This window comes from Chaetodon auriga, chromosome 2 (genome assembly GCF_051107435.1).
Source record: "Chaetodon auriga isolate fChaAug3 chromosome 2, fChaAug3.hap1, whole genome shotgun sequence".
Taxonomy (NCBI): Eukaryota; Metazoa; Chordata; class Actinopteri; order Chaetodontiformes; family Chaetodontidae; genus Chaetodon; species Chaetodon auriga.
In genome coordinates, this window is record NC_135075.1 from 5,919,400 (window position 1) to 5,941,916 (window position 22,517).

A 22,517-nucleotide genomic window follows, 5' to 3' on the forward strand; every position below is an offset into this window, starting at 1 on the left:
CACACTGTAAAATGTCACAAATTTTGAAATGATTCACATCTTTCGCAAATTATGCAACAGCCCCAAACAGTGTTCATTACTGTTCAGCCTCCTCCAGTCTATGAGTGGAAGTACCGAGCAAGGCATCTCTTGCCTCCGCCTCTCTCCTCCTTGTACTCAGACCTCCATCCATCTATCTGTCCCCCTTTTACTAAGCCCTGCTTGGTGGCTGGTGGTGGTGGGACTGGCGGCCTGGTGGCCCACTTCATGGCTGGCTGGTTAGAATCACAACGAGGTGGGGCGACTGCTTCAGGGTCACTGGCTCTGCCGCCCGGCACCGGAATTAAGAGCCACTGCGACTAAAGGGGGGCCTCATCCTGAGTCTGCATGCTCAGCCCTCTGAAACGGGTTTACGCCCCACGCTGACCAAACAAAACTCTCATTCAGCTCAAAATAGGTTTCTTTGCCGTTTCTCTGTCTCTTTGTGTGCGTGTGGTACACTCAACAAACACATGCACCGTCAGATTTAGACAACACAAACAATTTCACATGTAAGCCTGAGTGAATGAAACATTTTCTCAGTCTGCAATACCGGCGGGTAGAGGAGACAGGAGCAAAATGTTTGACACTAGAATCACTTTTCAGCTCGCCAGCTTTAAATGTTAGTAATTAGTCATTTGAAGAACATCCATTAAATGTAATTTGTGATATCTCTGTAAATTATGATCTATTTAGGTCCGTAGTCAGGCGTCCAAGAACGGCTGTCACAACTACAGTTTTGAAGCGAAGGCAAGAGGAGTAATTACTTAGGAGAATTACTTCTGTCAGACTTTACTGTGTCTGAAATAATGAAGAAAAGGGTATTCTGATGAATGGCACTGGCACCATCCTGGCTTTCTTTTGGGGATTCGGTCTCAGGGTTGTGTGTCTCTATGTGGGCATAGTGAGGCCAATATAACCCCCCATTCTGCCTTTCCCTCTAGACCAGACTAGATCAGACAACATGGCTTTATTGAGACCAGGTGAAATGAAATGCATGTGTTTGTCTGAGTGAGTGTTGAGCATCGGTGGGCATGAATGTGGATGCATCCTTCTGTCCTCACAGTATGAATCAGTTTGGAACTCAACCACGGAACAACTGTTCTGCTCGCAGAGCGATAAAGAGGTAACGAGACTGTGAGCAGTTGGGAGAAGTAAAAGAAAAATGTTAGAGAGTGGGGGAAGAGAGGAAAGGAAGGAAGGAAGGAAGGAAGGAAGGAAGGAAGGAAGGAAGGAAGGAAGATGATGCCCTCCTTACCTGGGTGTCAGTGGGTCGGGTGGCAGCATTACATTCAGTGTCATCCATGACAGCACCATAAGAGCCAACCACACACTTCACCGCTCGCATCTGGTAGCCTGGCCCACACGAGGTAGTGCACTGGGTTCAAAGAGAGAAAAAAAAAGGGTTGGTGGGGGAACATTACAGTGAGCCAAAGAAAAAAATGGAGAAAGAGGCAAGCAGGGCAAGCAAAAAACACAGATTTCATCTGACCCAACAAAGCAACCCCGACACAAACAAATTAAAAAAAAAACAAAAAAACTGTAAACCAGGCTTCTTTACCACTCTACTCCCCTGGCAAACATCCCATGATCCAAGTTTCAAATAGACAAGAGCCTCAAACATCAAATAAAAGAAAGAGGACCTTTGCTCATATACATTGCACTTGTCTTTTTTCCACTGCAATGAAGTCAGAGGATACTACCCTGGCCCACGCTCTCTTCTGCCTCACTGCCTCCAATGAAACAGGGTCAAACTTGTGTGGCGGCAACTTCAACTACCATTTGACCACGCTTCATTAAACGACTTCAAATATACCTTAACATGGGCACATCCTCTGATGGGGGGCACAAAAATATCTCACATTTTTTCAGTTCTCTGTGTACACACACGAGTGAGACTGAGCCTGCACACACAGACACTCACGGACACCAAGTACTGTATACATAATCCTATATAATGCTGTTGAAGACCCCTCCTATCCAGATCATCCATGGCTTTTGTGTATTTATTTTGGCAGGATGTGCTCTGTGTCTAAACAGGCAAGCGAAAAGGGGAGAGTGCTAAATGATGAGCTTAGCTTATCTGTGTACTCCCCTCGGTTTACATCTGGGGAGAATTCATCAGAGACCCAACAGCAATTGTAAACATCAGCCTCTATGCTGCTTCCCATCAGCTGGGTAGACTTCTCCATTAATATATAATATGATATAAGTATATGAAAGCAGTGGCTGAGAATCAGGGTGTCTCGAACGGCCTCTTATATGCCTTAACCAAACGCCATGTAACTTTCAGTTATGAAGACTTGTATCAAGCACAGATGTACAGTACAGTTTGATCTCATGTGGTCTTTGGGCAAATCTTAGAAAAGAATGCCTGAGTGCAATTGCTGCTGTTTCACCTGGTCTGGAATATAAATAGTTTATTTACCATCATACATTAAGGAGGAATGCCCCTGATTTGTCACTTATTCATGAGGTCCACTGCATCAACACCTACCCTCTTTCCCCACAAATGATTTGATAATTTGTGTCACTTTTTGCCAACCTTAAACAAAGTATAGCACACACTATACACAACAGTTAACGCTCACCTGTCCCCAGGGTCCAACCTGCCAAGAGGCACACTCCTGCTGCTGGCACGTCTGCACAGACTCAGGTTTAGATGAGCCACAAAAGCGGTCATCTAAACGGTCCTCACCGAACTGACACCACGTCTGACGGTGCTTATAGCCTTTCCCACACGTCACGAGGCACTGAAAGGAAAATGTTTCAGGGTTTAGAGATGGGTATGTGTACAGTGCATTACATGTGCACTGCTTGTTCCCAGCGATTGAGCCTGCTGGAATTCCAGTTCATGAAAGAGGAAGCTCACTCGGTGTTGTGGAAAGCAGGATATGCAGATTACAAAACAAACGGTGGTTGGAAGGGACCAAAAGACAGGGCAAGGGTGTTTATTTATGTGTGAGGACAGTGCATATGTATACAGTGTAATGTAGGTGGTTGTATTTAGCAGCACCACATGGGAGATCTGAAGTATTCCTGGAATGCCGCCCAAAGCTTTGCAAGCACCTCGCTCTACAGTGTGTAAACTGTACAGCACTTAAGTACGGGCAGCAGTTAAGTTACCCTGCAATCACCGATTTCCCAACCCTCACTCTAGTGGAAGGAGGGGAGGAACTCTCCCCCAGCTGAGACATGCACAATCATCACTAGGATTTTACATTTGACCCAGATCACTGCTGGCTTAAAACTACAGTATTTACACTGGAGTCTGTTGCTCTTTACATTGTCTAAACCCAGGTACATAAACACTGGGACGGACAAGCCTTGTGTCACTGTATGGCCTAACAGAAAGCCCTCAAATTACATAATCGTCATTCCTCTCAATTCTTTCTTCGTATATGATCGCAAATGAAAGAAGAAACATTTTGATGTCAACATTAAATGCTATCATCCCCTCAATCTATCCACTTCCTTTATATAGAACGCTGTATGTGACCGGTATATATTCGGCCGCTTCTCAACGGGCAAAGAGAACACATTTAGAGCTGAACTGACCTCAGACCAGTCGCCAGTCTTCCATTGTGGACAGAGGAATTCATTGCAGGGTTGGACGGTCAGCTTGTCCCTTTGACTGCATTTGCTCTCATCACCGCCAGCATCGGCTGCCTTTCGACACACTGCCCCTCTACGGCGGGTGCCCCCACCACAGCTCTTGGAGCACTGCAACACAAATGATTGAGCGTCAGCAAGTGTAAACACATGTATACACCCTGTGATAAACTTTGACTAACATCTGGATTATTATGCTCACACACAAACCCCCCTCGCTTCCTACAACGATCTTACCTCTGACCAAGGTGAGTACTCCCAGCCGCCTGGGTTACAGTCTCCATGGCAACCTTCCTTATCATCAGGTTTGTGCTGACCGCTACAGTAGCGGTCATCAACCTTCTGGGTCTTGCCATCTGTACGGCTGATTTTGGCACAGTATATTTCCAGGGTACGATATCCCAGGCCGCACTGGGCTGTGCATTCACTCTTGCGAGCCACATGCCACCTGCATCAAGGTTGATAGGGCAAATCCTTGTCAGTATTTTTTAAGGACCAGCTGAACAATGTTGTTGATTGGTTCATGTAGGCGCTAAAGGTTGTTTAAACCGGTAATACAAACCTGAGTTCACATTCAGTGTTGCAGGGCTCAGTGATGACAGCAGGTCTAGCTGTGCCGTGACACCTCTGGTCTGAAACCACCACCCTGTCTGACTCTCTGCTGCAGAGAATCTTCCGCTTGCGCTCTCCTGTGAAGACACAGTGACACAAGTTTGGACAGCCGTCAAATTTAAAAAGTCCTTTATAATTCCAAATAAAAACATTGAAATACTGGAACAACCACTGTTATGTGCATGAATATTAGGGAAGATTTGTTGAATATTTAGGCTTTTGGGTAAAGAGAACGTAAGAGATACTCCTACGTTCTCTTTACCCAAAAGCCTAAATATTCAACAACTGAACAAAAAGTAACTAGCAAACAAAAAGTAACTAGGGTTGCAGTGTAGGGTTTCAGAAATTCATCCTTCAATGAAACTCCACTACCTTCCTCCGACTGACCTCAGCTTCTATATGATCTTGCAAGCAGCTGTCTGAGTCCAAGTAACAACTTGCTGAAGTACAATATGGATCATCACAGGGCTGCAGTGAATACCAGCAACAATGTGTGAGTGTCTGTGTGTGTGTGTGTGTGTGTGTGTGTGTGTGTGTGTGTCTCGCTTTAGCTCTTGTGTTGACATCCCTGAACTGAATCACAGTGCAACAACTATACAGTAGGGGAGAGAGATTTAAACCGTATGTGGCTCCAGGAAATAGACTCTCTATCAGTCCCTCATGTTACCAAGTTTTGCAGCTCAGCACAGTCTATGAGAACTTAGTGTGCCTCAGAATGCCAGAAAAGCTGTAGAAACTGGAAAATCAAAAAGTGCTGAGTGCATTACATGCTAGCTGCTTATCCTGCTGTGTGAACTCATTGGTTTCTCATTGGAATTTACTGGTGATTGTTCAAGCAGAGCAGTGTCAAAAAGTTGAGAAAGAAATTCTCAGAAAAAGTGTTTGAGTCATTAACACAACAGGTTTTCGAGTTTACCTGCAATCCACCTCTGCATGCCCACGTACTCCGGCATGTCCACAGTCATGCCAAAGAGGGTAATCTGCCACAGCATACTATGAGGTCTAACTTCAATCTCTTGTTCCAAACCTATATGTCTAGCATGAACCTGTCAAGTTTAGCCACACAATCCTCTCTCCCCTATGCCTCTGGCTCACTGGTTCCCACGTCTCCTCTCTCCGTTCCATCTCATCTTTACTCTCACCACACTGTGTATCATTTACCACTCCCATCACCTCATTGTGCCAGCCCCTTGAGCCTCCCCCTCACCTTGGCACAGCCGGCTGCACTCCTGCCAGGGCCCATAAGCGTCCCAGAAGAACTGCTGAGGTTTGTCCTCTATGGGGATGTTAAAGGAGTACCTGACATCTGGGTTGTAAAGATTCCCCACAGACAGCACCTGTGGAAGATGCAGGAAATGTAATAATGAGATTAAGGGTTTTTAACATCATGGTTGGTCCACATCTTCCCAAGACAGTAAACACTTTCCGAGGTCAAGCCCACAGAAGCATTTAAGTTCCTGCATTCAAAGTATCTTTGCCTTTTATGCACCATATATTTGACACATACCACTGCCTCTAAAGCTGTCTAGCTCTGTGAGCATGACAAGGACAGTTTACCTGGACAATAATCTCCTCCTCGATGCGGTCAGTACAGTTGATCCTCTCAATGACATGGTCAGAGCCACTGTACTCGATGACAGCGTTTCCCACTTTTATTTCCCTTTTGAACATGCTGACCACAAACTCTCCATTAAGCAGGAACTCTCCACGGCTATTTGATATGGCTGCAGGGGGACAGAAAACAACACTCACTCGCTCACTGTGCTTGATCCCACTGACACAGAGAGCCAGAAAGAGTCTATCTTTAAAAAATTTGCACATTACTTCAGAAAAAAATGTGAAATTTTGTGAAAATGATTGTTAACTAGCTAAAAAATAATAATAACAGCAGTTTGGTTTTGCATGTGACAGAGCAGCTTAGCAACACAGTGGCTAACATTTTCATTTACAGTAAGGCACCAGCAAAGCCTTATTGGGGTAAAATAATCCTCTGTTCCTGGAGAAGTCCCATCCAGGGGCGTCATGTTCTGTTCAACAGCCAGTCTGCTGCACTCATTCACCCTAATGCGATTATGGAGCTAATTTCCTGCCTTTACTTTCCTCGCCATTTCACACATTACACTAATATGACCGTGGAGAGCGGCCCTCATTCCGGCAAAATCGTCTCCACTTTGGGCCCCTAATGACTGGGCCCATACGTAAATACATATGAACACACACACACAAAATAAAGGGTGACAACTGAAAAATCATGCTCAGAAATTTGCATGGTGGCATGTAATCAAGCATACAGGCAAACATACACACACAGAGCAACAGAAACACAACAACACAGACATATACACACTATACATGCAGAGACACACTTAATTGACCTTAATGGAATGGCAGCCAGAGGGCTATCCGAGCTCAGGAATTATCATGTTCATGCCAACAAGACATGTATACACACACACATACATACACACAAGACGCGATTGCTTATAAACCAACCGACCTTGCTGGATTGGTACCCACAGGCCTACTTCTGGTTCATTAACATATTAGTATGCACACTATATGCCAACTCCTCAGGTTCGCAGTACGTGACTTTACATTTAAAGCTGATCCCATTCATTTGCATAGATAAGCAGGAAGAGACAAAAACATGCAGGTCAAAGTAGCTTCAGAAATCGCTGGAAACTAAAATAACAGCACTTGGACGTCTTACCGAGGTAGTTGTCATCCTCTGGTTTCCCTGAGTAGCTGTGTTGACGCACATCTATATTTGTAGCACCACTGGGTATTCGCACTACTTCATTATAACCTGCGAATGGCATCAGGTTAAGATCATTAGTATATTACGCTCTGTGCCTAATAATCAGCCTCTCGCTCAGTGCCATTCACTGACGGTTAAGCACACGTAAAAAACACTTTATGTTGACGCAATATATCAATATAAGAAGAGATGCTGTCGTTTATACTTGCTGAAAGTGAAACGATAGTGTAATAAGCGAGGCTGTAGCTCACCATAGCGGACGATGTTGAAGGTGCCTGCCACAGTTTTGCAAGAAGAGTTGTCACCTCCGCACACACCACATTTGTCCCTCCTGGCTTTAGAGTTCAATACATGGTCACAGCCCGCTTGCTGCTCCGCAAGGAAGGATAAATGAAATATAAAATAAGAAAATGCAAACAGTAATATAAATGGTAATTGGAAAGAGGAGAGTAGAGTGCAAAAACAAGTCTACTTGGCCATTACTTGTTTATTTCTTGATGAAATACTGATCATGAATAAAATAATCAAACCCTGTGACCCTTAAAATGGTTGCACTGAGCTGTGGCCATATCACTGACACTCATCTGAAATAAATTTCCTTCAAAAACCCACACTGGAAATTACGTGAGCTGCTCTGCTTGTAAGTGGTTGTAGCAAGACACGTTTTTGATTGTCTTTAAAGGATGAAGAGCTTGCTTTAGTGCCCCAGCATGGATCAAAATCCACAAGACGTGGCCAGGAAGGGAACATACTGAACCACAATCAAACAACAACGCTGTGTGTGGTTTCGAGTGTTCACAGAGCAGCCCACTGCATCTTTCAAGAAGCATATTGATGTATATGGTATGTTAGTAATCAAGCTTTCAAACTAAAACTATCTGTCACAGGTTTGAGGGAATAAACAGTCTGGTTTTGCAAAAGACTGAAATGCTATTTCCTTTAAAGACATAGATGATTATATCCACTCCACAAAGTAACTGTGCAAGAATGGTCACTGTTAGAAGCTATTAGTAATCAGGTGCAATAGTCTGGGCAATAAGCTGTGCAATAAAAACATGTACATAACAGTCTGTAAATACTATCTACAATTTTTTACAATTTCTTTCTTTTTATTTCTATTTAAAATCCTCACTCTTTTGTATATACTGTTTTTGTTTCTAATTTGCATGCACTTCTTATATTAATCTTTACTGATGCCGCTGTATTCTGGAATTTTCCCTCGCGGGACAAATAAAGGAATATTGAATTGAATTGAAATTAGTTAAGATAACAGAATTAGCTGCACACATGCATTTGAACCGTGCAGTCAAGTGTCCTAAAGTTAACAAGAGTTAGGAACCTCACCCTGCACAGGCCCTGGACACAGATGTCGTTGGTATCAGGTCCACACGGCGTGCCATCAATGACCCTGTCCCTGAGCTGATAGTAGGCCGTGCTGCCTGCCACCCTGCAGAACAGCTTACATCTGTCCTTCATCAGGACTGACAGGAGGCAGACACAGACAAAAACTTAACACCAATAGATGTCAATGTCAAGCTTACAATATGTCCATTATGCATGAGGTTGATAAAAGGAGAAAGCAGGATGCCAGTGGCTGATAAAAGGATTCTCACTTCCGCTGTACTTGGGCACCCAGCGAACATTAGGAGGTAGACCGTTGATGTTGAAGTGCCTGCCATCAAAAGCCGCACATTGTTCCTCCCTGAAGTCTTTCTTCTGCTTGGAGCAGGGCTCAGAGTTACAGGAACGAAACTTCATTCGACGACCCACACAGTACATTCCTCCATTTCTGGGCCTGGAAGCAAGATTGAGCAGGTGAATGGACCAATCACTGGCCTAATTTAGTAACTATCTTCAGTGGACGCATTAGTAAGCACCTTTCCTCTACATTACATTCATTCTCCTTTTCACTCTACTGCCCACCATCAAACAGTATGTCATTGGCATTGTTTTTAAACTTATTCACATCTTGCCTCAGTCTTTTTTATCCATGCAATAAAACCAGGATGAACGACAACGTTGAGGAGCCACGTTTTTTTTTTTTTTTTTACCATGAAACAACTCTGTAAGATCTGGCATCAGACAGTCTGTCTTGATGAACACTAGCTATGGAAAGAATTCCCTTAAGGAGGCTTGATCTATGGAACACTGACTTTGGCAGCTAATATGGAGACAAGGTCCACTAGGCATGCATGACTACAAAGAGAGGGACTGCTCACACGGGCCGGTTGCATTCGCGCACAGCAATCTTGATGCCTCCACCGCATGTCCGCGAACAGGTACCAAAAGGACTCCAAACTCCCCACGCACCCTCCACAGGTGTGGCGTCAAGCTCTTTGGCTATACACAGGCCATGTTTGCAGTGCTGCGACGAGAGACAAACAGAAAAGACAGAAATCAGACAAACGAAGGAAACGAGAAGCGGAGCAGAGGGATAGAAAGAGGTGAAAAATAAGAGTAAGACAGAAACATTGGGAGAATGGGAGAAGAACAAAGTGAGCACATGAAATATTATCCATGGAACTGGCAACACATCTATCTGCTCTCTCCTGCTTTGATGCTAATCTGGGAGAAATTATACAGTGAAGCACACGAAAAAAAAAAGGAACCAAAAAAGACATTTCATGGCCGGTTCTGGCTGGACAGAAGACAGGAAAACATCACGCACTTAGTCAATAAATATATCTCAGCTCATAACAGGAGGATAATCTTACGCTGTTCAATAAACAGACTCCATTTTACGTGTTTAATGTGGTGCACTCTGGCATGGCATGGGATGAGAGGTTGGTGTAAACATGAAAAGGTTTCAGCATGTGTGTGTATCAGTGTGTCTTTGGACTTTGTGTGGCTTTCAAGTTCTTTAAGTCTGAGTGGCAGGAAGTGAGGGCTTAGTGAGAAAGTCCTAATTAAAAGCTAAACTAAGACAGTCATGAAGAAACCTCCATCATTTACAGATTGACGCCACCTACTTACATGCCAGCCATGTTCAATTACAAGAGTTTACATATGTTGCAATGCTGGGTTTGTTTTTGGGGCCGTTTTCTGGAAACTTGTTTTCTTTTGTCATTTTGCGCTCTGGATTAAAACACCTGCGAACAATTTTACGGCCACGATTCACTGGAAAAACTGTAGGATCAAAACAAGGGAAGGGTGAGGATTGTCAGATCATAACACAGAACCATGTGAGAATTCAACTCTAATGTAACGGATAAAAACGGGGCAATGCTACGAACTATCGAAGCACTTTGCGCGTTGTTTCCTTTCCACTTTCATCACAAACACTGCATTGATAAAATGCAGTTCAATTTCTTACTTTTTGCTCTTGACAGGTTTTTATTATGAAAAGAAAGTCTTTCTCCTTTACCTTTTACTTCCAGATGCTCATATAAACAGCAGACTCTTACCTTTCCGGGGGAGCAGTCAGTGCCGTCTGCCCACGGCATGTGCTGGGTCCTGCAGCCTCGCTGGGCGCCCTCTGGACTGGTGCACCATAGCCTCCGACACTGGGTCTGAGAAACACACACGCATACGCATGCATGCGCACACACACACACACACACACACACGCAAGCACTGTCAACCCTGAGATTCTAGAAAGAACAGTGAGACAATCAGAACAAGACGTAACATAACATAACTGTCATGTTAAATAACCTCACTGTAGACAACTCCTAATATATGGACACCTGCAGGCAGAGATCCAATTTATTGCACGTTATAAACAAATTATGCCAGAAGGTGACTCCACGCTAAGTTTGCTGTATCAGCTATCTCATTTGCCAGATGTTCCTCAGCCACTGCCTTACATGACCTTTTTGGTCTGGGTGGAAAACATGAGTCAAGAAAGCTACTCCACAGTGCTTAAGGGCGTCAAGCATATTTCTGCAGTGTTCACTTAAAAATCAACAAGATGAAAACACAAAAGCTGATATGATACTTTGATGTGATGATTTCAGCCTGATTCCACTTTCCCTCATATTCATGTTGTCAGGAGTTAAAACAACTGAGTTTATAAGTGTAGAGATATCAAATCACATTCATTCTATTTGTTTTCGTTTGCTCGTATCTTTAGAAAGAACTATCAGTACGCTGTTCAAAACTGCGTATTTGACTTTAAAGCCTTCAGATTCAGCTGGTCATAACACAAGAGGTTTCCCTCAAAGATCCACATGTGCAACATGACAGTTTAGATTCACACGGCGACTCCACTTACCATATAAGGGCACACCTGCGTTCCCGGCCCAAATATCAATTCACACTGTTTATTGACATTGTATATCCGTCCTGGCAGCTGCTGTGAGAGACTGTACGGCCTAGAAACGGGCTCGTCAAGCAAGCACTCACCATATCCTGTGCTATTAAGAAATAAAAATGAAATGACTTAAAGAAAAAAGGGGAAAACAAGAGACACAAACAGACAGAAAACACACTCAGTACAGCCGGAGAGGTCGTTTTTCTGCACATATATAGTTCCCCTACTGTGCACACATACTCAGTGTCTTGACAGACTTCTGTTTATATTCAGTCAGCTGTATGTAGTCGGTGTTGATCTCAGGAGTTGGGGAATGCAGGGAGAACTTTGGATAGTGGGGTTCTAGACATTTCCCAGATATTATCCCATTGACTCTGTTTAGGGGTTCCCTGGTCTCTCTCAGTGAGTTGAGGAACATTTGCAAAAGTAGAGACTCGAGGCTGCAACAGCCCTGAGAAATGATGACAGTTTATTTGCATTTAAGCTTAAAAATTTGGCTGTCGCTGCCAAAAGTGGAAAAAAATATACAGTATGCTTATAGAGTATGATTACACTGCACTCTGTGTATTTGTACGTTTAATGAAACATACTTGTGGAATCTTTATGATACAGTTTTGTAAATGCATCATCTTTAACTGATATTTAGCCAGAGCTTTAAAATAAGAACAATTAAAAAAAATCTAGTTATCAGTTAAAATGTACAATTCTTTTTACTTGGCCTTACTGTTTTGCATTTCCTATTTCATTTCAGGCTGTTTGAGTTGTTTTGAATATTTCTCCTGAACAGTAGGAAAACATCAAGAAAAGAGTGTGACATACTCGAGGAACTCTGTGATGTACTTCCTGCTACACTTGGACCACATCCATGGGTTCGTGTTGTAGTTCAGCGTGGGAGCCATCACGTGTTGCTGATTCTTAACTCCATCCTCTTTACACTTGTTACTATCGTCATGAGGCATGTTGAACCTAGCAGAGAAAAGCAGACAAGATATCATAAAAACGTGTTTCATTACAAGAGAAATAAGGAGGACTGAAAGATTTTTTTCTTTCCTTTTTCTTGTAATAACTCTGTTCGCTGTAGTTTAGGCCATGTAGCTGCACATCTCTGTCAGACCAAAGCTTGGATGCGATAAATGTAATAAAAGCCAGTATAATGTGATGAATGCCGCTATAGTGTGAATTTGTTAGTGTTTCTCAAACCAACATAGACAAGACTCCAATTGAAAATTAGTAGTTTTTGTTGTGCTTCGGGGTTTCATTTGTTGGGCCACATGGTTTAAATCTAAACACTGATTTTACATTTACGCTGTCACTGTGTTATTGGCTTTGGGAAACTCATTCAAGGTTGCAGCTGAAAACAATGCAGAGCTTTTGAATTGGCTGCCTGTTGGGAGTTTGGAAAGAAACAATATTAAATTAGAGGAACACCAGGCAACAGACATAACAGAAAAATGTAGATGTGAAAATCAGAGGACAGAAATAAAGAGAAGCATTCAAAGTCCTGCAGGGGGAACAAATAAGACCCTGGTTGGGGCTGCCTTCCATCTGCGCTACTCCACTCGCCACCTGAGAGGTACCATATAACACTAAGCTCTGGGGCTAAGCAGTCAAGTATGTTGTCACCGCTTGGTAAACATGGAATTGAACAAAATCCACCTTTTGTTTTGTGGTTACACGTTATTTGTTTGAGATGATGAGGGCTGTTAAGGTCCATAACAGTCTCCACTGTAGAGGGTTAAGGCCCCCCCAGCTGATTCAATGGAAAATGGAGAGTTGGTTAAAGGAAAGTCACCAACAAATTCTGAGAATCCATTTAAATTTTTTCCTCTTTCTTCTCAAGATGAAAGGCAAAAATGGGCAGAGGTGATCGGAAACATACACAAGTGTCGTGCAAATATGGAAAAATTGGGGGCAAAAACTCTGTTTGACTATTCCTTCTAAAAAACACGCAGGTTTATTCGAACTATTCAATTTTTTTTTTTGCTTAATACATCCATAAGAAGACAAACCAATACGAGAGACCCATAACCTGTCGATGTATATTTATTTCAAAAACATGTCTTTTAAAAGATCTATCTACACCTTACAAGATACACAAATTAAATAATGTTCTATACCATAAAACCTTATTTAAGGACTGTAGGTCTCTCTCTCTCTCTCTGTGTCGTGGTCGGTGCTGCACTAAGAACTGAGCGTGCGCTGTCTCTTGGAGTGAGATCAAATGAATATCTCTTAATTGATATGTTATCCGTCTACTTTCTAAGTAAGTGATGTTGTGGAGTCCTGTCCATCATGCACTACATTCAGTGCAGCGGCCTTGGCTCTCGTGATGCAGACAGCTGCAGTAGTGCTGCCTTTTTTCTTATTCTTTTCACAATCGGATATTAATTTTCACAATGGAATGTTTTGTTTCGGTTTTTTTTTTACAATTCAGTTATACAACTGAAATTAGAATATTCATTGACTGGCAAGACTCCTTGATCCCCATCTGCTGGCAAGTTATATGTGAATTCCTAGAAAGACTTCTGAGGCTCTGCCGGCGTCTCACTGAAGCCAAAACTTTCACTTGCTGGGAGTGATGACAGTACTTAAGGTAAACAATCAGTGGAAACATGCTGTGCTTACACGTGGCCAAGTTCGTGGGCGATGGTGAATGCAGTGCTGAGTCCATTGTCCTCGCTGATGCTGCAGCTCCTGTATGGATCACACACAGTCCCCAACTCTGCAAGTCCTTAAAGACAAGGAAAAAAAGAAGCTCACCATTATAGCTTTCAATCATGATCATACCGTTAGCATGTGAAGTACAGTATACGCTGCATTAGTTTACGCTTGTAAGCGTGTCAGCATAAATACAAATCCACTTACCTAAGGTGTCACACTTATCCCTTGCTCTGCAGATGTCCTGCCTGTGGTGAAGACACAGATAATGGGTCACGGTCAATGGAACTGTACAAATTGAACACTTCCCCAGCCTTCAGGGGATCCTCCCGATTTAGGTTTATTTTCAGCAGTTCCTCTCATCGGGCATCTGGAGCCCATTTGATCTATGCCTCTAATGCAAGTGATTCTCCCAGAATTTACACTCATTACAGTGTCATTTGGTTCACGGCATCTTCGGTCCAAAACCCTGTTCAAAGTACATATTGTGCGCAGCAAAGAGCTTGATAGCTTGATATTTTTCTTGCACCTGGTGATTAGGATGGCAGTGTCATGATGGGAATGGTGGTTATCGTCCAGGATGTTCTGGCTCTGCTGCCAAATGCAGAAGTTCTTTAAAGTGGTCTGTGCATTAAATGAAATGACTGGACCATCCTGAGAAACACAGAAAGAGAAATGATCACAGGCACGATTTCATTTGTATGTATATAGACCACATGCTATTTGTAAGTGTATAAATATGGTGACTCAAACCAATGTAGTACTCTCACCAGCTCGTTGTTGATTATGACTAATTTTACAATCACAATGTTGATCAGGTTGCCAATGCTGGGGTCCTTGTAGATGGAAGATACCTGGATGAAGGAAACAAAACATTTTGAAGACAAGGCTAGTCTTGATAGCATATTCATTAAGCTAAGCCATCTGAAGTGATACACATTATATTTACTGGTTACTCTATCATGGATGCCTTCCTGTAGTCTCAAGCAGGTACCGGGGAATTTGGTTGATTGGAAGATCAAGTTGATAATGGCCTGAGCCCCCATGGAGAAGGCTGCCTTTGCCAAGATCAGAATATAGGTCATCTAGCCTCCCCCTGAGGACCGTCGGCCCCAGGCACCTGCAGAAGTTGGTATTTGAAGTGGCCGAGAGTATGCCGTCTATGTGACATACCTGAGCTTATTTTTAACATTCATCAAAGCTGTCAGGCAGGCTCTACCTCAAGCTGCCCTCTCTTCCCCCTGGCCGTTTGAAAGTGGTGTTTACCCCTGCCCTAGGCTGCCCTTTTCCCTCCCACGGCCCTCCTCCAAAGAATGGCTGACTGACTTGCAACACGAACGGCACAGCAAAACAGGTACATACATTTACTGCACACGTATGCACACTCGTAGCTACTCTCTGTCCATTTATGTGCATGGTATAATAACACGTAAACACACTTTCATGTCCCAGTCAACCGCTAAACATTCAGCAGCCGGGATGCCTTTGGTGGAGTGGAACTTACTATGGACATCAATGTGAGTATGTAGTGCTGTAGGTTGCTGCCGTGATGCTCCACCATTTTGCTGTCGGCCACCAGCATGACTTCAACAAAGCGCGGGTAGGAGAGGAAGCGCTTTGATCTCCTGTGAGGTCCTGAGTCACCGCTGGTATCATTTGATGGTCTAGCACGAGCACTGCTGCTCTCTGATCTGAGCAAAGCATCGTTGGCCAGGCCAGCACTCAGTGACTCCACGTCACTGAATATACCAGCAGTGACCACAGGGGCTGCATTAGACACGGTGGTCACCCCAGCTGCTGGCCTTCTCTTAAGCTTGTGTCTCTTGTGTCTGTGTTTGTGTCCTAGAGAGAGAAGTCAAAAGGAATGTGGCATGTGTAAATATACACAAACAAAGATGGAGGGATGATGGGAAATACATACAGACTGGAAAACAGGCAAAATGTGAATGACAATGTGTTTACAATTAAGCTGAAGTTGTGGTTCATGTCTTTTAGGTGGAGATGCATGAACAAGTGGGCATTGTTAAAATATGTTGCTGCCTCTTACTCTCTTTTTTATTGTTGCTCAAAGAGCAGGCTGACAAATGAACACTGCCTGGAATGCCTTTTATTTCTATCTCCCTCCTCTTTCAGAAGAGGGGAGACAGGAGGGCAAAGAGTTCAGCCTAGGTAAACCTGGCAGCCAGCCATAAAAAAAATGGAGCACAAAGTGCAGTGCACACACCAAAAGAAGGCAGTTCAACACCTGAGCAGCAAAACTTCTCAACACTGAGGGGGAATTAAGCCCGATTTTAATCATGACATGGCAACAAAAGTGCTGAGTGCCAGTCTTTTGTTTTCTCATCTCATGCAGATCAGCCTCTCTGGACCACCAGCAATACATCACCACCTAAGCACAACGCACATGACATGCTGCAGCAGATTAGTGGATCTGCTTTCAGTATACATGATTTGTGACTCGCATCAAATTTGCTCTTCTTCAAAACTTACAAGGTAACAATGGAACTTTATACAAGGATGAATCGCCAAAAATGGCCCTGAGTCAACTTTATGCTCCTCCAGGCTATGATATCACACGCACACACACACACAAACACATACTATATTACAGAATGGCCCATAAAGCACACACACAAAATACAAAGAACAACAAGAGCGCACACATACAAACTTTTACACACACAGTTAAACTAAACATCTGCAGAAAGATGTCCGGCAAACAAAGAGAACATATTCCCACATTTATTTTCATAGACTTGATTATTTGAGAGTTTAAAGTTGGCATGACTTCGCTATCATACAATTCACGCTGCATGTTCATGGCAGTGGGTCTACCCAACTTTCTTATCAAAGAAGCAGAGGAAGTACAAGAGTCAACAGGAAGTTCAGCCAGTAAACTGAGATGGGATGATACAAGGGTGAACTTCCAAATTGTTCCTGTGTGAGAGTTGGAAAGCTTCCTCACTACTGTGCTGCAGCTGTAGGCGCTGCGCTGCGCAGGCTGTGACATGATATATGATCCCAGATAGCTTCACACCATACTTTCATTTAGATTTGGTCATTAAGCTTCTGTTTGTAGCCCACTACAAAACTGTCCAAATGACGTAGTCTCATTTTCTTACCTTAGCACAGTAAATTTCACAGAATAGATATCTAATGCACAAACTATTCAATCCTAATTTTTCCTCTTAAGATTTTCTTCCACCTCCCTATGATCTCACAGTAAAGACTCCAGCCTGCAGTCATTTTCTTTTTTTTAATCTTTGGTGTCAAAATCTAGCACAATATCCAGACACACTCAAATCTTTCGCTTGTTTTAACTAGATAAGCTTCATATGATTCAACGGTATCAGGCTAAAATTACAATAACATATCAATAAGCTCAGTTACTATTACATAATCAGCTCCTGTCACAACTGATAGTGGAGACTTTGGTGGTAGCACAGTGTTGACGTCTGCTTACATCTGTGGGAACCCATTTTTTTTTTTGCAAATTCTTGCAATCCACGTGTATCCCATGAAAACACAAGCAAGCCCTTACAGTATATGCACATGAACCAACCATATACACACTGTTTTTCACACATATAGCCCCTTGGAAGCCCATGCTTGCAGGCAGCAGTATGCTGCTTACTGAGGACAAGGACACTGGGTAAGGGCTGACTGGATAGAGCACCTCAGCGATGATGTCTGAATCAACACTGGTTGCCTGTACAAGCCTATGTGCAGCAGCACTAAGGATGCATCTTGTTATGTTTGTGTTGTCTATCTGCGGCATCTTGTCTGTGTAAATTGTATGCATGCATGCCCATCATGTAATGCACCATACCTGAAGTGTCACAAGGTGAGTTCTCCCCAGATGCCTGTTTCTTGGGTGCACTCTTCCTGTATACAACATGAGGTTTTGTGTGTTCCTCTTCATAGTGTTCTCCTTGATAGCTGTGTAGTGGCTCCACAAAATACTCCCCCTCTGGAGACCTGAAAGTGCCTAGCTGGATAGCAGAAAAAATGCACAGCAGTTAGTCTCCATCCATCCATTTTCTGTAAATGCTTATTTTTTTTTTCAGCAACAACATATGCAAACATGGGGGGAACTTGCAAAGTCTACCCGGACAGGACCACGGGGAATATACAATTTGTTTGCATACAGCGAGCCACCATACCACAAAGCAATGTATGTTTTGCTTGAAAATATTTACAGCAACAGTGGAATGTGGCTCATTTACTATTCATTAGAGAAAATAAGCAACGCTGAGACCCGATGGCTTTCATTAAAAGGTGAAATAAGCGAATTTGCATGCATGTAAGAATGTTCCAAAATAGGAGGAAAAGGATAATAGTTCGACCTGTGATGCCTATCAGGAAAACAGTGAGACTGTATGTTTTTGGCAAGCGTGCTGAAAGCACTGTTATATGTATTTAACATTGCACGTTTCGTGTGATTTTCTGACTTGGAGGTCTATGATGGTCCAGATAAGGGACATGCCAACCCAAGCACTTTTCAGTTGTTCCTCATTGGCTGTGGAGAATCATCATGGCAGCCCTGGGGGCTGATACAAGTTTGACTCAAGTCATGTTCATAGCTCCTGATAATAAAGTATGAAATTAGAAAAAAAAAATGATTTTCCTGCATGTGACAACATTTACAGCTGGTTGGACTGTTCCTCCTGCTTCCTGTTAGACATTATTCCTATTACTACACTAGGACCTGCACTTTGATTGACCTGGGGAGCTGGCAAGGCAAAAAGGAAACTTCCCTGCAGGGAAAAACACATTACTTTAGGATGTACATGCATACATCACACACACATAAAATGCAACTGAAGCCACCAGCAGTATTGCCTGTTTTAGAATAAACATGCCATCAGATGTCATGAATAAATAACAATATGCTTCACAGCTGTCAGCTTAACTCCCTAAAGCTCTCTGCCGAACTCTCTGCAGCATCCACAGCATTTTTTATTTGATTTATCATTTGGGAAGGAATTGACCCCTTACTCATTTCTGTCAACTAGCTGAGGCGCTTATGTATAAACTCAGAGTGCACTTTTGCTTCACTCCAAAACTCGTGCTTCAGCAAGCCTGGGAGTGGGAGCAAGTTGTGATGACGTCAGTACCACCCGTACTCCCGCTGTACGAGCGTGCGTAAAGACGTCACCGACAACCGGGATACCAGAGAGAGGCATGGAAGTAAGAGAAGAGTGTTCATTAAACTTGACTACAGGCAGTGGACTTTGGAATGAACACAGGTCGCTATTTTAAGAGCTATTTAGTCTGTGGAGCACCCCACAACAGGATCCTATGAGAAATAAAGCTTTGACAAGTCATGCGGTCTCAAACTTATTTTTCTTAAACTGTTCAACAAAATCAGCTTCAGCTTCATTTGATTGTGACCAATCATTTATCCAACTTTCTATGCTTTACTGGGAAATGCGCAGTTTTGGACTCTTTTCTAAACAGAAATATGTTGAAAAGTACAATCATGTATGGGTAAGTTTGATATTTGCATAGTCAATGCAAAAACTAGGTTGCGCGCAAAGTTTGTGCAAAAGTTCAAATTATTATTATTATTTTTTCTAAGGCAATGGTGAGGCAGCTTTTCAAGTCTTGTATAACCAACAATGGCCCCTAAATATTCACGGTGGAAAAGTAAAACACCGTCGTAAAATCATCACATGCACGACGAGTGTAACCGTGCGTAAAAACTCACCAGTCCGGAGCACAAACTGATGACCGCGGCATGTTCTGCTTGTGCATTTACATGTCCCTTATAGAAGCAGTGCCTTAACTCCGTGTCCTCCTCCTCCTCCTCCTCTACCTCCCCATCTGCTGCAAAATCCGTTATGTTATCTCCTCGGGGTACTCCAAGTACTGTCACAGTGTAGAGAGGTGCGATAAATCCCGAATCCAGCGTGAGGTTGAGGTGATAATTCTGTCCGAATGCAGATATCCTGTAGTGTATATTTGGCGAGGCCCAGTGGTCCGTAGTGTTGCCGGTGCTCTCGTCTAAACTTCGTCGTTTTCTCTTGAAGTGCACACTGGTTGGGAACTTGTCACCGGCTTCATTCACTCGCACCGGTGTTACAATCTCATAAGCGCCGATCTCCTCTTTTACTGGGGAATAAAGGCAAAGGAATAACAATGCAGTTGAGGATTAAGCAGGATGCCCAATCGAATCAGTACAAATCAAAGAGCCCAGACGTGTTAATCGATAGATTATGAATTACATATCAATGTCTTCTTTCTTGAGGAATGCTTTACAGCATTGCAAGGAAATGATAACCAGTGAACTTTAGGTACTAGAAAGCGCTGCAACTCATGTGCTTGACAGAATTCAAAACTCATTCATTCTCTGCCCTCAGAGTAAGAAAATAACTCCATGCGGGAAAATGCGGGGGTTGTCAGAGCGGCATACTTTACCTGTGCTCGAATTCAAAAGCAATGTCCCCGTAGATGCGATTACATTCAAGAAATCAGGGAATAGCAGGAACCCCAAGCCCCAGAAGAGCACATGCATGATTGTCCGCGTTCAGAGGAGAGCGGCAGCCTGTATTCCTGTAGTAATACTGTATTCCTCCGGTCACTCCGGGCTTTCCGCCTCCGGTCCGCCTGCCACATCCAATTTTATTATCCCCGACTCTTGAGTAGATGGTCTCTGGCGGGTGAAGTACACTGCTGGGACGTGAGCGCTTCGCGGATTCCCTGGCGAACATGCATACTGCAGAGAAGGGTGGGCTGCTCAAACAGTCAACTGCGATGGGCTCCGCAGCAAGCCTGTGCACCAGCTTTCTCCCCAGCTAGGGGCGGGATCAGCGAGGCAAGGTACACTGGTGCTACGACCAAGCCACTCCCGTTATATACTGTGGTGACAGGAGTGGTCACATATATCCACTTTGGATGATGTGATATGATCAGTGACTGGGTTGCTCACAAGTCTGTTTGGCCCGTTGATGAGTTAACACCAGTCGTTTCAGGGTCCACACTCAGGGCCCCCTGTGTCCGCAAAGTGCCCAAATCAAGTGACTTCATTTATGGGATGATTGAATTGTTACTCACTGTTACACACATTGACAGATTCAACTTTCAATAGCTTTGGGTTGATCAAGTTTTAGAGGGGTGGGCATTTGCACAGTGTGCAGAACACATCGGCGACCATGACAGTGAGGTGGGGCCCATATAGGAAATGCCTGCCCTGGGGCCACAGGCGAGATAATCTGGGCATGGCTGTATACTTAGAAGTTCATGGGATCACAGAGTGACAAAATGTAAAGTGGCAAGCAGTGTGGTCATATACAGTAGTGACTGGAGGTCTTAAGTAGGTGCTGGAAAAGGTATTGTGTAGGGATAATGCTAATGGTTTTACGAGCTATAGTCTCCTCAACAGATCAATGCTACAGGCTGTATAGAAGCCTTTGTAGGTGCCTTTGTTATGTGGAGGATCAAAGAGAGGGCGATCCAGCCTGTCTCCTGTCCTAGTCATGCACCCCCCCCCCCCCCCCATACACATACACACAGAACTAAAGACAGAACACACAACTTGTTCTGCTAACTTTTTCTAATGTATTTTAAACTGTATTACTTACCTAATTGTAAATATATCAGTGTCATTGTATATGTTGGCTGATAATTAACATGACCGAAATGGCAGAAATATGTTGCCATTACATAGTTCGTCCACCAGAGACCACTGAGAAGTTTAAAAGGTCCCATTCAGACCACATCCTGGTGGAGGTCATTATGTTAATAGGAAGAAAAAGCAACTATTGGCTGATTTTTGAAAACTTCAGCCAATGATATCGATCAGTCCTTACCACGGCACGATGGAAATATGACTCATATTGGGCCTTTTCCGCAGAAGACATTTACAGTCACAGCAGGGAAGGCACAGGTGCCACTCATACTGTTAGAGGCTCGATTCTGATCAGGTGTGCCAGTAAGTGAGGCCAATGACTGGGCGTGCACAATACCTAATGTTAGACCCTGGAAGTGCCATCAATTAATGTGATTAATTACACCTGTGCCTTTCCTGCTATAACATGCTAGCTCCAACACAAAACTACTCTTATTACATATACGAGCCCTAACGTTACGTTTTCAATAACCATTTCTAGATGTATGTGTGTAATGTAGGGCAATATATCATATTTGATGTCAATGAAATAACCACCTGGATTGATCAAATATTTAACCCAGTTGTTTATAAATTCAGCTCTTTGTTGATTTTCAGACACACTGGGGACAAACAGAAAGTCGCTAGCCTAGCAACATCCAAGTTAACTAAAGTGAGAGGACGCAGACCTGAATAAGTGCCATCATAACATTTCTGTATCACAGAATACAAACATTTCAGTGACTCAACTCTTGTAGGAATTAGAACGCAATAACTCACCAACAGATAGACAGTCTTCTCAGTGACTTATAAAGAGAAAAAAAAAAAAGTGAAGTAGGTGTGAGAAATGAATTGCTTACATGACTCACTCTTGAGAAAAGAGGTGGTGGAGTCTCATTCCGACGATAAATCAAAGATGGCGTGTTTTTTTTTTTCTTAACACATGGACTGAAGCTCTGTTCAGCAGTACTGCAGTCAGTGCTGCCACTAGTGGCTGG

The 22,517-nt window shown here is 43.3% G+C and overlaps 1 protein-coding gene across 2 annotated transcripts in view; it reads right to left on the minus strand.

Moving 5' to 3' along the window:
* The window catches only part of adamts9 (ADAM metallopeptidase with thrombospondin type 1 motif, 9), a 45,861-nt gene extending 25,228 nt beyond the window's left edge, over window positions 1-20,633 (minus strand). For both annotated transcript variants that reach the window (XM_076751217.1, XM_076751224.1), the window contains exons 1-23: window positions 20,331-20,633; window positions 19,621-20,024; window positions 17,740-17,902; window positions 15,415-15,752; window positions 14,681-14,764; window positions 14,440-14,564; window positions 14,118-14,158; window positions 13,878-13,983; window positions 12,072-12,218; window positions 11,214-11,355; window positions 10,405-10,509; window positions 9,220-9,365; window positions 8,614-8,795; window positions 8,345-8,481; window positions 7,252-7,369; window positions 6,953-7,048; window positions 5,800-5,966; window positions 5,450-5,579; window positions 4,193-4,319; window positions 3,868-4,078; window positions 3,577-3,741; window positions 2,610-2,771; window positions 1,277-1,396 (exon numbers count right to left, since the gene is read on the minus strand). In XM_076751217.1, coding sequence (XP_076607332.1) covers window positions 1,277-1,396; window positions 2,610-2,771; window positions 3,577-3,741; window positions 3,868-4,078; window positions 4,193-4,319; window positions 5,450-5,579; window positions 5,800-5,966; window positions 6,953-7,048; window positions 7,252-7,369; window positions 8,345-8,481; window positions 8,614-8,795; window positions 9,220-9,365; window positions 10,405-10,509; window positions 11,214-11,355; window positions 12,072-12,218; window positions 13,878-13,983; window positions 14,118-14,158; window positions 14,440-14,564; window positions 14,681-14,764; window positions 15,415-15,752; window positions 17,740-17,902; window positions 19,621-20,024; window positions 20,331-20,427 — 3,513 coding nt within the window. In that variant the 5' untranslated portion in view covers window positions 20,428-20,633. The remainder of the gene's footprint in view (window positions 1-1,276; window positions 1,397-2,609; window positions 2,772-3,576; window positions 3,742-3,867; window positions 4,079-4,192; window positions 4,320-5,449; window positions 5,580-5,799; window positions 5,967-6,952; window positions 7,049-7,251; window positions 7,370-8,344; window positions 8,482-8,613; window positions 8,796-9,219; window positions 9,366-10,404; window positions 10,510-11,213; window positions 11,356-12,071; window positions 12,219-13,877; window positions 13,984-14,117; window positions 14,159-14,439; window positions 14,565-14,680; window positions 14,765-15,414; window positions 15,753-17,739; window positions 17,903-19,620; window positions 20,025-20,330) is intronic.
* Between the last annotated feature and the right edge of the window lie 1,884 nt (window positions 20,634-22,517).